At 48.8% G+C, this 18,411-nt stretch overlaps 1 protein-coding gene across 1 annotated transcript in view; it reads right to left on the bottom strand.

Moving 5' to 3' along the window:
* The window catches only part of camkvl (CaM kinase-like vesicle-associated, like), a 167,214-nt gene that overhangs the window by 49,177 nt on the left and 99,626 nt on the right, over window positions 1-18,411 (bottom strand). Inside the window, exons 5-7 of the mRNA XM_064922112.1 lie at window positions 7,597-7,735; window positions 5,815-5,935; window positions 3,481-3,556 (exon numbers count right to left, since the gene is read on the bottom strand). Coding sequence (XP_064778184.1) covers window positions 3,481-3,556; window positions 5,815-5,935; window positions 7,597-7,735 — 336 coding nt within the window. The remainder of the gene's footprint in view (window positions 1-3,480; window positions 3,557-5,814; window positions 5,936-7,596; window positions 7,736-18,411) is intronic.

The raw sequence follows: 18,411 nt of genomic DNA, 5'->3' as shown, positions 1-18,411 counted from the left end.
TTCAAAGGCGGCCAGGTTCGTCCCTCTGACTAAGTTACCTTCTGCCAAGGAAACGGCTGAGTTGGTAATTAATCATGTGTTCCGAGTCTTCGGCATTCCTCAAGATATGGTTTCTGACAGAGGTCCCCAGTTCGCCTCAAGGTTTTGGAAGGCCTTCTGCCAACTCATGGGGGCTTCTGCCAGTCTATCTTCAGGGTACCATCTGGAGTCCAACGGCCAAACAGAGAGGATGAATCAAGAGCTGGAAACCACCCTCCGATGTATGACTCGTGACAACCCGTCCACATGGTCATCCTTTATTGTTTGGGCCGAATACGCGCACAACACCTTGCGCTCCTCCTCCACTGGTATGTCCCCGCACGAGTGTCAGTTTGGCTATGCTCCTCCATTGTTCCCGGACCAGGAGGCAGAAGTCAGAGTGCCTTCAGCCTTGAAGTTCGTCAGACGCTGTCGGCTTATGTGGAGGAAGACCCGTCTTAATCTTATGCGTTCCTCACAGAGGTACCAACAACAAGCCAACAGACGTCGCCGTCCCGGGCCTACCCTGCGCCCCGGCCAGAGAGTCTGGCTCTCCACAAGAAACTTACCTCTACGGGTGGAGTCTCGCAAGCTGTCCCAAAAATACATCGGTCCCTTCAAGGTTGCCAGGAGTGTTAACCCAGTTTCTTATCGCCTACAATTACCCAGATAGCTTAAGATTAATCCCACATTTCACATTTCATTGTTAAAACCTGTTGTTTTTTCTCCCCTTGTCCCGGCAGACAGACCTCCCCCTCCGCCTCGTGTCATTGGAGGCCAGCCGGCTTATACCGTCCATCGGATACTGGATTCCCGCCGGGTGCAGCGGTCCTGGCAGTATCTGGTGGACTGGGAAGGCTACGGTCCCGAGGAGCGCTCCTGGGTTCCTGCCAAAGACATCCTGGATCCTGACCTCATTCGTCAGTTCAGGGCCCTCCACCCTGAGAGAGCTGGTAGGAACGTCAGGAGCCGTTCCTAGGGGGGGGATTCTGTCAGGATTTGGCCAGGGTTGTTCCGGGTTTTGGTCACTAGATGCCCCCATTGTGCTTTTTGACCTTATGTTTTTTCCCTTGTTCCCCATTATTATTTGCACCTGTACCTCGTTTTTCCCCTGATTGTATTTAAACCCTTAGTTTCCCTCAGTTCTGTGCTCTGTGTTTGTATGTTAGCACCCAGCCCTAGTGTTCTGTGTTTTCCTGTCGATTCCGGTGGATGCTCTTGTGGAATTGTGTTTTTGTTTTTGCGTGTCTCTTGAGGCTTTTTTGTGCTATTCCTACCACCTTTTGGATTTGCCATTTTTGTATTTAAGGACTTCTCCTTTTTACTTTATTAAATACACCGTCTTAAGTACTGCTGTGTCTGCCTCATCTTCTGGGTTCTGCTGACTATTCGTGGCTCAGTTGGTTAAGTGACTGTTTCTCACTCCGGGGACCCAGGTTCGTAACCGGGTCCTGACAAGTTATAAATGATTCTGTCCGAGTTATAAACAATTTATCATCTAGTAGGCTTTAATTAAATGTCCAATATCCTCGCCCAAGTGGAAATTCTGTGAGAGTTTTGCACGCCCAATTTTTCAGTTTTTGATTTGTTAAAAAAGTTTGAAATATCCAATAAATGTCGTTCCACTTCATGATTGTGTCCCACTTGTTGTTGATTCTTCACAAAAAAATACAGTTCTATATCTTTATGTTTGAAGCCTGAAATGTGGCAAGGCACTGTATATCCCACTAGGTCAGGATATTAAACCTCCTCCATGTATATCTCACTTGGTCAGGATATTAAACCTCCTCCACGTATATCTCACTCGGTCAGGATATTAAACCTCCTCCATGTATATCTCACTAGGTCAGGATATTAAACCTCCTCCATGTATATCTCACTAGGTCAGGATATTAAACCTCCTCCATGTATATCTCACTAGGTCAGGGTATTAAACCTCCTCCATGTATATCTCACTAGATCAGGATATTAAACCTCCATGTATATCTAACTAGGTCAGGATATTAAACCTCCTCCATGTATATCTCACTAGGTCAGGATGTTAAACCTCCTCCATGTATATCTCACTAGGTCAGGATATTAAACCTCCTCCATGTATATCTCACTAGGTCAGGATATTAAACCTCCATGTATATCTCACTAGGTCAGGATGTTAAACCTCCTCCATGTATTTCTCACTAGGTCAGGATATTAAACCTCCTCCATGTATACCTCACTTGGTCAGGGTATTAAACCTCCTCCATGTATATCTCACTAGGTCAGGATATTAAACCTCCTCCATGTATATCTCACTAGGTCAGGATATTAAACCTCCTCCATGTATATCTCACTATGTCAGGATATTAAACCTCCTCCATGTATATCTCACTAGGTCAGGATATTAAACCTCCTCCATGTATATCTCACTAGGTCAGGATGTTAAACCTCCTCGATGTATATCTCACTAGGTCAGGATATTAAACCTCCTCCATGTATATCTCACTAGGTCAGGATGTTAAACCTCCTCCATGTATATAACTCCACTCACAGTAAGTAGCCTACATGTTATAACTCCTCTATGAACACGCACAGTATGTAGCCTACATGTTATAACTCCTCTATGAACACGCACAGTATGTAGCCTACATGTTATAACTCCTGTATGAACACGCACAGTATGTAGCCTACATGTTATTACTCCTCTATGAACACGCACAGTATGTAGCCTACATGTTATTACTCCTCTATGAACACTCACAGTATGTAGCCGACATGTTATAACTCCTCTATGAACACTCACAGTATGTAGCCGACATCACAGTATGTAGCCGACATGTTATAACTCCTCTATGAACACTCACAGTATGTTGCCAACATCACAGTATGTAGCCAACATGTTATAACTCCTGTATGAACACGCACAGTATGTAGCCTACATGTTATTACTCCTCTATGAACACGCACAGTATGTAGCCTACATGTTATTACTCCTCTATGAACACTCACAGTATGTAGCCGACATGTTATAACTCCTCTATGAACACTCACAGTATGTAGCCGACATCACAGTATGTAGCCGACATGTTATAACTCCTCTATGAACACTCACAGTATGTTGCCAACATCACAGTATGTAGCCAACATGTTATAACTCCTGTATGAACACGCACAGTATGTAGCCTACATGTTATTACTCCTCTATGAACACTCACAGTATGTAGCCGACATGTTATAACTCCTCTATGAGCACTCACAGTATGTAGCCGACATGTTATAACTACTCTATGAACACTCACAGTATGTAGCCGACATGTTATGACTCCTCTATGAACACTCACAGTATGTAGCCTACATGTTATAACTCCTCTATGAACACTCACAGTATGTAGCCGACATCACAGTATGTAGCCGTCATGTTATAACTCCTCTATGAACACTCACAGTATGTAGCCAACATGTTATTACTACTCTATGAACACTCACAGTATATACATGATGACCCCTACTGCCCAACAGTCCACCGGTCGACCGTATCGGTGTCTGGCCACAACCTCAGGAGCTGGGAGAGAGAGAGAGAGAGAATTGAAATTGAATTGAGAGCGAGTGAGAGAAATAGAGACAAGGTTAAGGGGTGATGGAGAGATGGGGGGACAGAGAGAAGGTTAAGGGGTGATGGAGAGGTGGGGGACAGAGAGAAGGTTAAGGGGTGATGGAGAGGTGGGGGGACAGAGAGAAGGTTAAGGGGTGATGGAGAGGTGGGGGGACAGAGAGAAGGTTAAGGGGTGATGGAGAGGTGGGGGGACAGAGAGAAGGTTAAGGGGTGATGGAGAGATGGGGGGACAGAGACAAGGTTAAGGGGTGATGGAGAGATGGGGGGACAGAGAGAAGGTTAAGGGGTGATGGAGAGGTGGGGGGACAGAGACAAGGTTAAGGGGTGATGGAGAGGTGGGGGGACAGAGAGAAGGTTAAGTGGTGATGGAGAGGTGGGAGGGACAGAGACAAGGTTAAGGGGTGATGGAGAGGTGGAGGGACAGAGAGAAGGTTAAGTGGTGATGGAGAGGTGGAGGGACATAGAGTAAAACAACACACTTACTTCATTAATCATCAGCTAGATGAATCAGTCTGCATCCTCCTTCTCCTCTCTCTTCTCTTTCTCTCTCCTCCTCTCTCTTCCTTCTCTCCTCTCTCTCTTCCCTCTCTCGCTCCTCTCTCTTCCCTCTCTCCTCTCTCCTCCCCTCTCTTCTCTCTCTCTCTCCTCTCTCTCCCCCTCTCTTCCCTCACTCCTCTCTCTCTCTCCTCTCTCGCTCTCCTCCTCTCTCTTCCCTCTCTTTCTCCCCTCTCTCTCTTCCCTCTCTCTACTCTCTTCCCTCTCTCTCTCCTCTCTCTTCCCTCTCTCTCTCCTCTCTCTTCCCTCTCTTCCCTCTCTCTCCCTCTCTTCCCTCTCTCTCTTCTCCTCTCTCTTCCCTCTCTCTCTCTCCTCTCTCTTCCCTCTCTCTCTCTCTCCCCTCTCTTCCCTCTCTCTCCTCTCTCTTCCCTCTCTCTAAATTCAATTCAATTCAATTCAAGGGCTTTATTGGCATGGGAAACGTGTTAACATTGCCAAAGCAAGTGAGGTAGATAATATATAAAGTGAGTATGTAAAGTGAAAAACAATAAAAATGAACAGTAAACATTACACATACAGAAGTTTCAAAACAATAAAGACATTTCAAATGTCATATTATATATATATATATATATATATATATACAGTGTTTTTACAATGTACAAATGGTTAAAGGACACAAGATAAAATAAATAAGCATAAATATGGGTTGTATTTACAATGGTGTTTGTTCTTCACTGGTTGCCCTTTTCTCGTGGCAACAGGTCACAAATCTTGCTGCTCTGATGGCACACTGTGGAATTTCACCCAGTAGATATGGGAGTTTTTCAAAATTGGATTTGTTTTTCGAATTCTTTGTGGATCTGTGTAATCTGAGGGAAATATGTCTCTCTAATATGGTCATACATTGGGCAGGAGGTTAGGAAGTGCAGCTCAGTTTCCACCTCATTTTGTGGGCAGTGAGCACATAGCCTGTCTTCTCTTGAGAGCCATGTCTGCCTACGGCGGCCTTTCTCAATAGCAAGGCTATGCTCACTGAGTCTGTACATAGTCAAAGCTTTCCTTAATTTTGGTCAGTCTCTCTCTCCTCCTCTCTCTCTCCTCTCTCTTCCCTCTCTCTCTCTCCCCTCTCGTCCCTCTCTCTCTCTCTTCCCTCTCTCTCTCCTCCTCTCTCTTCCCTCTCCTCTCTCTTCTCTCTCTCCCCTCTCTTCCCCCTCTCTCTCTCTCTCTCTCTCTCTCTCTCTCTCTCTCTCCCTCTCTCTCTCCTCCTCTCTCTTCCCTCTCTCTCCTCCTCTCTCTTCCCTCTCTCTCTCCTCTCTCTTCCCTCTCCCTCTCCTCCTCTCTCTTCCCTCTCTCTCTCCTCTCTCTTCCCCCTCTCTCTCTCTTCCCTCTTTCTCTCCTCTCTCTCTTCCTCTCCTCTCTCTCTTCCCTCTTTCTCTCTTCCCTCTCTTCCCTCTCTCTCCTCTCTCTCTTCCCTCTCTCTCTTCTCTTTCGGCCCTCCTTTATTTCCGCTCTTATTTTGATCAGTTAATTTATTTCCCTTCCTCTCTTTCTCCAGCTCTCATTATTTGTCTGATTAATGTAACTAGTCTCCTGTGTGAATGACTGAGCTTCACTTTATTGTAGATAGAGGACTGGAGGAGGAGGAGGAAAGAAGGGACATACAGAGAGGAGGAGAGCAGAAAGAGGGGGAAGAGCGAGAGGCACCTTACCCAGGTACTCCGGTGTTCCACAGGGTTCTGTGATGGAACCGTTCTCAAACTTCGACAGGTAGAAATCCCGCAGAACCACTTTGTTGTGATTGTTCTCTGTGTAGTACATCAGGTTCTCCAACTGTAGAACCACAAAACACACCACACACACACACACACACACACACACACACACACACACACACACACACACTAGAGCACGTAGAGAGCTTCATATCTTTACCATGTTTCTGTTTGGGCGGTATGCAAATTGGACTGGGTCCAGGGTTTCTGGGATAACGGTGTTGATGTGAGTCCTTGACCATCCTTTCAAAGCACTTCATGGCTACAGATGTTAGTGCTATGGGGCGATAATCATTTAGACAGGTTACCTTGGTGCTCCTAGGCACAGGGACTATGGTGGTCTGCTGGAAAACATATAGGTATTACAGACTGGGTCAGGGAGGTTGAACATGTCAGTGAAGACACTGAGTACACATCCTGGTAATCCTTCTGGCCCTGCGGCTTTGTAAATGTTAAGGTCTTACTCACATCATCTACGGAAAGCATGATGACACAGTCGTCCGGGACAGCTGGTGCTCTCATGCATGATTCAGTGTTGCGAGCCTCGAAATTCGATCTTGGTCCTATATGTAAACACTTTACTTATCCTAATACTAGTCATGTAAACACTTTACCTATCTTAATGCTAGTCATGTAAACACTTTACCTATCTTAATGCTAGTCATGTAAACACTTTACCTATCCTAATACTAGTCATGTAAACACTTTACCTATCCTAATACTAGTCATGTAAACACTTTACCTATCCTAATACTAGTCATGTAAACACTTTACCTATCCTAATACTAGTCATGTAAACACTTTACCTATCTTAATGCTAGTCATGTAAACACTTTACCTATCTTAATATTAGTTATGTAAAATCAAAGTAAGCACTCACTGTTTAAAACCCCTGGTTTTCTGAGCAATCTTTCAAATGATAAGGACATGAACAACTTAGTCATTGTTCCAGCTGTGTGTTTGACCTGAGCATGTGCCAGCACCGGAAATGCAAACCTCCCTCTTATGAACGAGTGAAGTGAGTTCGGAAGAAACTGAACGTATGCATCTTTTGAAATTGTTTTCACATGGTTGCTGTGGTAAAACGTTTATTTAGATTGGTGATTTGAACTCCCTTTAGGTAGCCTGATTTGAACTCCCTTTTGGTAGCCTGATTTGAACTCCCTTTTGGTAGCCTGATTTGAACTCCCTTTAGGTAGCCTGATTTGAACTCCCTTTAGGTAGCCTGATTTGAACTCCCTTTAGGTAGCCTGATTTGAACTCCCTTTAGGTAGCCTGATTTGAACTCCCTTTAGGTAGCCTGATTTGAACTCCCTTTAGGTAGCCTGATTTGAACTCCCTTTAGGTAGCCTGATTTGAACTCCCTTTAGGTAGCCTGATTTGAACTCCCTTTAGGTAGCCTGATTTGAACTCCCTTTAGGTAGCCTGATTTGAACTCCCTTTAGGTAGCCTGATTTGAACTCCCTTTAGGTAGCCTGATTTGAACTCCATTTAGGTAGCCTGATTTTAGATTTGTCCATGTAATCAATTACTAGGCAAATCATTCTTCTTGCAAAGAATATAAGCGGTTTAAACAAATGATTATATTAATCGGACTGTTCACAATAATCATATTAATGTGTGCATGTAACCATAGTCCCTGTGTTTAGAGGGGAGGGGTGCTTTAATGTTAGGAGGGACTCCTCAAGGTTTCTTGGTTTTACACGCCCTGTGACCTACCTTGAGGTTCCTGTGTACGATGTTGAGTGAGTGTAGATAGGATACGGCCTCTAGAACCTGTTTGATCACGTTGGAGGCATCTCTCTCTGTGTAATTCCCCTGGTCCAGAATCCAGTCAAACACATCACCGCCTGTAGCCCTGCCACGCACACGCACACGCACACACACACACACACACACACACACCTTGTTATTAGTCCATTACATTTTCTTTAATGTAACCTATTTAACTAGACAAGTCAGCTAAGAAAAAATTCTTAATTACAATGACGGCCTACTCCGGCCAAAGCCGGACCACGCTGGGCCGTATCCTATCTAAATCTCCCTATGGTACTCCCAATCACGTCCGGTTGTGATACAGCCTGGATTTGAACCGGGGTGTCTGTAGGGACGCCTCAAGCACTGAGACCTCTGTGCCACTCGGGAGCCCAGTCCACACGTAGACTGCAAGTAGAGTGTCAGGACCCGGTTGCGAACCTGGGTCTCCGGAGTGAGAAACAGTCACTTAACCAACTGAGCCACGAATAGTCAGCAGAACCCAGAAGATGAGGCAGACACAGCAGTACTTAAGACGGTGTATTTAATAAAGTAAAAAAGGAGAAGTCCTTCAATACAAAATGGCAAATCCAAAAGGAGGTAGGTATAGCACAAAAAAGCCTCAAGAGAAACTCAAAAAACAAAAACAGAATTCCACAAGAGCGTCCACCGGAATCGACAAGAATACACAGAACACTAGGGCTGGGTGCTAACATACAAACACAGAGCACAGAACTGAGGGAAACTAAGGGTTTAAATACAATCAGGGGAAACGAGGCACAGGTGCAAATAATAATGGGAATCAAGGGAAAAAACATAAGGTCAAAAAGCACAATGGGGGCATCTAGTGACCAAAACCCGGAACAACCCTGGCCAAATCCTGACAGAATCCCCCCCCTAGGAACGGCTCCTGACGTTCCTACCAGCTCTCTCAGGGTGGAGGGCCCTGAACTGACGAATGAGGTCAGCGTCCAGGATGTCTTTGGCAGGAACCCAGGAGCGTTCCTCGGGACCGTAGCCTTCCCAGTCCACCAGATACTGCCAGGACCGCTGCACCCGGCGGGAATCCAGTATCCGATGGACGGTATAAGCCGGCTGGCCTCCAATGACACGAGGCGGAGGGGGAGGTCTGTCTGCCGGGACAAGGGGAGAAAAAACAACAGGTTTTAACAATGAAATGTGAAATGTGGGATTAATCTTAAGGGATCTGGGTAAGTGTAGGCGATAAGAAACTGGGTTAACTCTCCTGGCAACCTTGAAGGGACCGATGTATTTCTGGGACAGCTTGCGAGACTCCACCCGTAGTGGTAAGTCTCTTGTGGAGAGCCAGACTCTCTGGCCGGGGCGCAGGGTAGGCCCGGGACGGCGTCTGTTGGCTTGTTGTTGGTACCTCTGTGAGGAACGCATAAGATTAAGACGGGTCTTCCTCCACATAAGCCGACAGCGTCTGACGAACTTCAAGGCTGAAGGCACTCTGACTTCTGCCTCCTGGTCCGGGAACAATGGAGGAGCATAGCCAAACTGACACTCGTGCGGGGACATACCAGTGGAGGAGGAGCGCAAGGTGTTGTGCGCGTATTCGGCCCAAACAATAAAGGATGACCATGTGGACGGGTTGTCACGAGTCATGCATCGGAGGGTGGTTTCCAGCTCTTGATTCATCCTCTCTGTTTGGCCGTTGGACTCCGGATGGTACCCTGAAGATAGTCTGGCAGAAGCCCCCATGAGTTGGCAGAAGGCCTTCCAAAACCTTGAGGCGAACTGGGGACCTCTGTCAGAAACCATATCTTGAGGAATGCCGAAGACTCGGAACACATGATTAATAACCAACTCAGCCGTTTCCTTGGCAGAAGGTAACTTAGTCAGAGGGACGAACCTGGCCGCCTTTGAAAACCTGTCGATTATGACTAGGATAGTAGTATTGCCATGGGATGGAGGAAGTCCAGTAATAAAGTCCAATGAGATATGGGACCAGGGTCTGTGGGGAACAGGTAAAGGGTGAAGGAGTCCTTGAGGGCGGAGGTGAGAAGATTTGCCCTGGCAGCACACGGGGCAGGCATTGACGAAAGTGGCAACGTCTTCTCTTATGGTAGGCCACCAGAACTTACGCTGGATGAACTCCAAGGTGCGACCTACGCCCGGATGACAGGTGAGGCGAGAGGAGTGCCCCCACAGAAGGACCTGAGTCCTCACTGCCTTGGGGACAAACAACCGATTGGCAGGACCTCCTTTCGGGTCCGGTTCGCTAGCTTGAGCACGTCTCACGGTATCCTCAACTTGCCACGAGATCGGAGCCACAATCTTAGCAGCAGGAAGGACAGGCATGTCCGTGTCATCTCGAATGGCAGGAGCGTAGACTCGGGACAGGGCATCCGGTTTGAGATTCTTCGACCCGGGCCGATAGGTGAGGATAAACTGGAATCGATTGAAGAAAAGAGACCATCTAGCTTGTCTAGAGTTCAACCGCTTCGCCTGCTGGATATACTCCAGATTTTTGTGGTCCGTAAGCACTTGAAACGGGTGAGAAGCCCCCTCGAGCCAGTGTCTCCATTCCTTCAATGCCATCTTAACCGCTAGGAGTTCACGATCCCCCACATCGTAGTTCCTCTCAGTCGGGGTAAGCCGGTGTGAGAAGAAAGCGCACGGATGAAGCTTCTTGTCTTCACCCCTCTGAGACAGGACAGCTCCAACACCAATCTCTGATGCGTCTACCTCCACCACAAATGGTTCATCCGTAGTCGGTAGTATCAGGATGGGAGCAGAGAAAACGCGCTGCTTGAGTCCTTGGAAGGCCGTCTCAGCTTCTCTTCCCCACAAAAACCTTGCATTGCCACCCTTGGTTAAAGCTGAGAGAGGGGCTGCCACCAAGCTGAAGTTCTTGATGAACTTGCGGTAAAAGTTTGTGAAGCCCAGGAAACGCTGAACTTCCTTAACGGATTTGGGGGTGGGCCAATCCGCTACCGCCCCTACCTTCCTGGGGTCCATTTGGACTCGACCGGGTTCCACTACAAATCCCAGGAATTGTACTCGGGATGAATGGAATTCACATTTTTCCGGCTTAACGTACAGATGGCTGTCCAGGAGGCGTTTGAGTACTTGTCTGACATGCTTAGTGTGTTCTTGAAGGGAGCTCGAAAAGATGAGGATGTCATCCAAGTAAACGAACACAAATATGTTAAGCATATCCCTAAGCACATCGTTTATGAGCGCTTGGAACACCGCTGGGGCGTTGGTCAGGCCGAAGGGCATCACCAAGTATTCATAGTGACCAGTAGGCGTGTTGAAAGCGGTCTTCCACTCGTCACCAGGTCTGATCCGCACAAGATGGTATGCGTTCCGCAGGTCAAGCTTAGTGAAAACAACTGCTTCCTGGAGCAGCTCGAAGGCTGTGGCCATAAGGGGTAGCGGGTAACGGTTACGGACGGTTATGGCATTGAGTCCCCGGTAGTCGATGCAAGGACGTAATCCACCGTCTTTCTTGGCCACAAAGAAAAACCCTGCTCCCGCCGGGGAGGTGGATGGACGCATGAGGCCTGCTTCCAGAGCGTCCTTGATGTAGGTATCCATAGCAGCTCGTTCGGGTGGAGATAGGGAAAAGATCCGACCCCTGGGGGCAAGTGCCCGGAAACAGGTCGATGGGGCAATCGTAAGGTCTATGGGGTGGTAGCATGGTGGCCCTCTGTTTGCTAAACACCAGTTTGAGGTCATGGTAACACTCGGGAACTCGGGTCAGGTCGATGGATTCTAAAGACTCGGGAGTAGAACTCGGGAATTCTGGAAAATACAAGTAGCTTGGCACGTAGGACCCCACTGCTTGATAGTGCCCACAGACCAGTCGATGTGAGGGTTATGGCTGTGAAGCCAGGGGTATCCAAGGACGAGAGGGAACTCGGAACAGGAGATCAAATGAAAGTTCATCAATTCCTGGTGTTGTGAAACTGAAAGTCGCAAGGAGGTAGTGACATGAGTGACAAGTCCAGATCCCAAAGGGCTTCCATCCAATGTAGTGACCCTCATGGGTTCACTTAGAGGTTCAGAGGGAACGCCATTCTCCTTCGCCCAGACACCATCCATGAAGTTACCTGCGGCTCCAGAGTCTACCAAGGCTTGAAGGTGAAGCTTGTGGTTGTCCCATGAGAGGGTGACTGGAATGAGCAGACGGGAGTTGGACGGATGGGAGGAGGTTATGTTTCCCGTTACAGTTCCCCCGGTCTGTACGGGACAGAGCGTTTCCCTGGAGCCCGGGACACGTGGAACGGAAATGGCCCGGTTTGCCGCAATATAGACAGCGTCGCTCCCTCATCCGGCGGTCTCTCTCAGCCTGGGAGATGCGTCCAATCTGCATGGGTTCCGGTGGAGCCAGCGAGGATAAAGGTGGGGACTCGGAGCTGGGACTGATAGGGGCTAGAGGTCTACGGTTGAGTTCTCTCTCTCTCAGACGCTGGTCAATGCGTGAGGCCAACTTGATCAGGGACTCGAGATTGTCCGGTGGTTCCCGAGTGGCCAGTTCATCTTGGATAGTGTCGGAAAGGCCTTTCAGAAAGCACACCGTGAGCGCCTCGTTGTTCCAACCACTCGCTGCTGCCACCGTGCGGAACTGGATGGCATAGTCCGTCACGCTGCGCCAACCTTGGTGGAGAGTCAGGAGCTGTTTGGCTGAGTCAGAACCACTGCTTGGGCCTTGAAACACTCGTTTGAATTCCTCAGCAAAGGCAGAGTAGCTGGCACAGCAGGAACTATGGGCATCCCACACAGCAGTAGCCCAGGCCAGGGCTTTTTCCGGCAGCAGGGTGATGATATAAGCGATCTTAGACCGGTCGGTGGGAAATGACGAGGGTTGTAGCTCAAAGGAGAGAGAACATTGGGTGAGAAACCCTTTAGAAGCACTTGGATCACCTGAGAACCGTTGGGGAGGTGGAAGACGAGGTTCAGCCAGGGGGTTAACTGCCATGGGTACGTGAATCTGAGGTACTGGGACGGGAACTGTTGCCAGGGTAAGACGATCAGATATTTGCTTAATGGAAGTCAGCATCTCCGACAGAAGTTGAGAATGTCTAGCCATTAAGGCCTCTTGCTGAACCAGGGCGGCTTCGTGGCGTTGGACAGTCTCCTGGTGGTGGGACAGCATGGCAAAAAGGTCCTGGGAACTGGCTGCCTCTGGGTTCATTTTTGGCTCTGTGTTTCTGTCAGGACCCGGTTGCGAACCTGGGTCTCCGGAGTGAGAAACAGTCACTTAACCAACTGAGCCACGAATAGTCAGCAGAAGCCAGAAGATGAGGCAGACACAGCAGTACTTAAGACGGTGTATTTAATAAAGTAAAAAAGGAGAAGTCCTTCAATACAAAATGGCAAATCCAAAAGGAGGTAGGTATAGCACAAAAAAGCCTCAAGAGAAACTCAAAAAACAAAAACAGATTTCCACAAGAGCGTCCACCGGAATCGACAAGAATACACAGAACACTAGGGCTGGGTGCTAACATACAAACACAGAGCACAGAACTGAGGGAAACTAAGGGTTTAAATACAATCAGGAGAAACGAGGCACAGGTGCAAATAATAATGGGAATCAAGGGAAAAAACATAAGGTCAAAAAGCACAATGGGGGCATCTAGTGACCAAAACCCGGAACAACCCTGGCCAAATCCTGACAGAGTTAGTGATGAGTGTATCTCATTACCCCTGGTCTCTCTCTCATTACCCCTGGTCTCTCATTACCCATGGTCTCTCATTACCCCTGGTCCCTCTCTCATTACCCCTGGTCTCTCTCTCATTACCCCTGGTCTCTCTCTCATTACCCCTGGTCTCTCATTACCCCTGATCTCTCTCTCATTACCCCTGGTCTCTCTCTCATTACCCCTGGTCTCTCTCTCATTAACCCTGGTCTCTCTACCATTACTACTGGTCTCTCTCTCATTACCCCTGGTCTCTCATTACCCCTGGTCTCTCTCTCATTACCCCTGGTCTCTCATTACCCATGGTCTCTCATTACCCCTGGTCCCTCTCTCATTACCCCTGGTCTCTCTCTCATTACCCCTGGTCTCTCTCTCATTACCCCTGGTCTCTCATTACCCCTGATCTCTCTCTCATTACCCCTGGTCTCTCTCTCATTACCCCTGGTCTCTCTCTCATTAACCCTGGTCTCTCTACCATTACCACTGGTCTCTCTCTCATTACCCCTGGTCTCTCATTACCCCTGGTCTCTCTCTCATTACCCCTGGTCTCTCATTACCCCTGGTCTCTCTACCATTACCCCTGGTCTCTCACTCATTACCCCTGGTCTCTCATTATCCCTGGTCCCTCTCTCATTACCCCTGGTCTCTCTCTCATTACCCCTGGTCTCTCTCTCATTACCCCTGGTCCATCAATCATTACCCCTGGTCTCTCTCTCATTACTCCTGGTCTCACTCCCATTACCCCTGGTCTCTCTCTCATTACCCCTGGTCTCTCTCTCATTACCCCTGGTCTCTCTCTCATTACCCCTGGTCTCTCGTTACCTCCGGTCTCTCGTTACCTCTGGTCTCTCTCTCATTACCCCTGGTCTCATTACCCCTGGTCTCTGTTTACCCCTGGTATCTCTCTCATTACCCCTGGTCTCTTTCTCATTACCCCTGGTCTCTCTCCCATTACCCCTGGTCTCTCTTACTCCTGGTCTCTCTCTCATTACCCCTGGTCTCCCATTACCCCTGGTCTCTCGTTACCCCTGGTCTATCTCTCATTACCCCTGGTCTCTCTCATTACCCCTGGTATCTCTCTCATTACCCCTGGTCTCTCGCTCATTACCCCTGGTCTCTCATTACCCCTGGTCTCTCAATACCCCTGGTCTCTCTTTACCCCTGGTCTGTCTCTCATTACCCCTGGTCTCTCTTTCATTACCCCTGGTATCTCTCTCATTACCCCTGGTCTCTCTCTCATTACCCCTGGTCTCTCTCTCATTACCCCTGGTCTCTCTTACCCCTGGTCTCTCAATACCCCTGGTCTCTCATTACCCCTGGGCTCTCTCTCATTACCCCTGGTCTCTCTCTCATTACCCCTGGTCTCCCCTTCTCATTACCCCTGGTCTCTCTCTCATTACCCTTGGTCTCTCTCTCTTACCCCTGGTCTCTCTCTCATTACCCCTGGTCTCTCTCTCTCATTACTCCTGGTCTCTCTCTCATTACCCCTGGGCTCTCTATCATTACCCCTGGTCTCTCTCTCATTACCCCTGGTCTCTTTCTCATTACCCCTGGTCTCTCTCTCATTACCCCTGGACTCTTATTACCCTTGTTCCAATGGATCACTGGTATCTCTCTCATTACCCCTGGTCTCTCACTCATTACCCATGGTCTCTCATTACCCCTGTTCTCTCTCTCATTACCCCTGTTCTCTCTCTCATTATCCCTGGTCTCTTATTACCCTTGGTCCAATGGATCCCTGGTATCTCTCTCATTACCCCTGGTCTCTCTCTCATTACCCCTGGTCTCTCTCTCATTACCCCTGGTCTCTCTCATTAACCCTGGTCTCTCTCTCTTACCCCTGGCCACTCTCTCATTACCCCTGGTCTTTCTCTCATTACCTCTGGTCTCTCATTACCCCTGGTCTCTCTCTCTCATTACCCCTGGTCTCTCTCTCATTACCACTGGTCGCGCTCTCATTACCCCTGGTCTCTCTCTCATTACCCCTGGTCTCTATCTCATTACCCCTGGTCTCTCTTACCCCTGGTCTCTCTCTCATTACCCCTGGTCTCTCATTACCCTTGGTCCAATGGATCCCTGGTATCTCTCTCATTACCCCTGGTCTCTCTCTCATTACCCCTGGTCTCTCTCTCATTAACCCTTGTCTCTCATTACCCCTGGTCTCTCTCTCATTACCCCTGGTCTCTCATTACTCCTGGTCCCTCTCTCATTACCCCTGGTCTCTCTACCATTACCCCTGGTCTCTCCCTCATTACCCCTGGTCTTTCATTACCCCTGGTCTCTCTCTCATTACCCCTGGTCTCTCATTACCCCTGGTCCCTCTCTCATTACCCCTGGTCTCTCTCTCATTACCCCAGGTCTCTCTCTCATTACCCCTGGTCCATCTCTCATTACCCCTGGTCCCTCTCTCATTACCCCTGGTCTCTCTCTCATTACTCCTGGTCTCACTCCCATTACCCCTGGTCTCTCTCTCATTACCCCTGGTTTCTCATTACCCCTGGTCTCTCTCCCATTACCACTGGTCTCTCTTCCATTTCCCCTGGTCTCTCTATCATTACTCCTGGTCTCTCTCTCATTACCCCTGGTCTCTCTCTCATTACCCCTGGACCCTCTCTCATTACCCCTGGTCTCTCTCTCATTACCCCTGGTCACTCTCTCATTACCCCTGGTCCATCTCTCATTACCCCTGGTCCCTCTCTCATTAGCCCTGGTCTCTCTCTCATTAGCCCTGGTCCCTCTCTCATTACCCCTGGTCTCTCTCTGATTACCCCTGGTCCCTCTCTCATTACCCCTGGTCCCTCTCTCATTACCCCTGGTCTCTCATTACCCCTGGTCTCTCATTACCCCTGGTCTCTCTCTCATTACCCTTGGTCTCTCATTACCCCTGTTCTCTCTCTCATTACCCCTGGTCTCTCTCTCATTACCCCTGGTCTCTCATTACCCCTGGTCTCTTGTTACCCCTGTTCTCTCGTTACCCCTGGTCTCTCATTACCCCTGGTCTCTCTCTCATTACCCCTGGTCTCTCTCTCATTACCCCTGGTCTCTCTCATTACCCCTGGTCTCTCTCTCTTACCCCTGGTCACTCTCTCATTACCCCTGGTCTTTCTCTCATTACCTCTGGTCTCTCATTACCCCTGGTCTCTCTCTCTCATTACCCCTGGTCTCTCTTACCCCTGGTCTCTCTCTCATTACCCTTGGTCTCTCATTACCCTTGGTCCAATGGATCCCTGGTATCTCTCTCATTACCCCTGGTCTCTCTCTCATTACCCCTGGTCTCTCATTACCCCTGGTTTCGCTCTCATTACCCCTGGTCTCGCTCTCATTACACCTGGTCTCTCATTACCCCTGGTCTCTCTCTTATTACCCCTGGTCTCTCTCTCATTACCCCTGGTCCCTCTCTCATTACCCCTGGTCCCTCTCTCATTACCCCTGGTCTCTCTCTCATTACACCTGGTCTCTCATTACCCCTGGTCTCTCTCTCATTACCCTTGGTCTCTCATTACCCCTGTTCTCTCTATCATTACCCCTGGTCTATCTCTCATTACCCCTGGTCTCTCTCTCATTACCCCTGGTCCCTCTCTCATTACCACTGGTCTCTCATTACCACTGGTCTCTCTCTCATTACCCCTGGTCTCTCTCTCATTACCCCTGTTCTCTCTCTCATTACCCTTGGTCTCTCATTACCCCTGTTCTCTCTCTCATTACTCCTGGTCCAACAGATCCCTGTTCTCTCTATCATCATTAGTGTGCTTGTATCTGTGTCACTCTACTTTAATATTAACTCCTGTCTCACGCCTCCTGTCTCACGCCTCCTGTCTCACGCCTCCTGTCTCACGCCTCCTGTCTCACGCCTCCTGTCTCACGCCTCCCGTCTCACTCCTCCCGTCTCACGCCTCCCGTCTCACGCCTCCCGTCCCACGCCTCCCGTCTCACGCCTCCCGTCTCCTATCTGTTGCAATCTGTTATAAACTAATAGCAGTTATCCAATAAGAGCCCTCCGAGCCCAGAGCTTACCCAATGAGCTGTAAAACGCGTGTGAGTGTGTTGACAGTCATCGCGAGCTCATGCTGATTTTTGATAACGATCGTTATTCTTTTATTTTCACAGGGAGTCTCTGCCTACACCCTCTAGGAGAAACACTCATCCATTAGTACTGCTGTAGGAACACAGTGGTGGGGGTGCAGTCACCAACACAGCAGTTTGATTAAGGGTAAATATCTAATCTAGCTAAAATAGTGTATTTCCTCTGTTGCAGAGAGGAGCAGAGCACCGTAGTAAAACACATCCTGTAGCCTTGGAGGTCACGAATACTGTAGACATCCTGTAGCCTTGGAGGTCACGAATACAGTAGACACCCTTTAGCCTTGGAGGTCACGAATACAGTAGACATCCTGTAGCCTTGGAGGTCATGAATACAGTAGACATCATGTAGCCTTGGAGGTCATGAATACAGTAGACACCCTTTAGCCTTGGAGGTCACGAATACAGTAGACACCCTTTAGCCTTGGAGGTCACGAATACAGTAGACACCCTTTAGCCTTGGAGGTCACGAATACAGTAGACACCCTTTAGCCTTGGAGGTCATGAATACAGTAGACACCCTGTAGCCTTGGAGGTCATGAATACAGTAGACACCCTGTAGCCTTGGAGGTCATGAATACAGTAGACATCCTGTTGCCTTGGAGGTCACGAATACAGTAGACACCCTGTAGCCTTGGAGGTCATGAATACAGTAGACACCCTGTAGCCTTGGAGGCCAAACCCGGACCACGCTGGGCCGTATCCTATCTAAATCTCCCTATGGTACTCCCAATCACGTCCGGTTGTGATACAGCCTGGATTTGAACCGGGGTGTCTGTAGGGACGCCTCAAGCACTGAGACCTCTGTGCCACTCGGGAGCCCAGTCCAAACGTAGACTGCAAGTAGAGTTAGTGATGAGTGTATCTCATTAACCCTGGTCTCTCTACCATTACCCCTGGTCTCTCTCTCATTACCCCTGGTCCCTCTCTCATTACCCCTGGTCCCTCTCTCATTACCCCTGGTCTCTCTCTCATTACCCCTTGTCTCTCTCTCATTACCCCTGGTCTCTCATTACCCCTGGTCTCT

The sequence above is a fragment of the Oncorhynchus masou genome, chromosome 18, assembly GCF_036934945.1.
Source record: "Oncorhynchus masou masou isolate Uvic2021 chromosome 18, UVic_Omas_1.1, whole genome shotgun sequence".
In the NCBI taxonomy this organism is placed as follows: domain Eukaryota; kingdom Metazoa; phylum Chordata; class Actinopteri; order Salmoniformes; family Salmonidae; genus Oncorhynchus; species Oncorhynchus masou.
The sequence above is the reverse complement of the archived record's forward strand: the minus strand, read 5'-3'. Positions and strand labels throughout refer to the sequence as shown.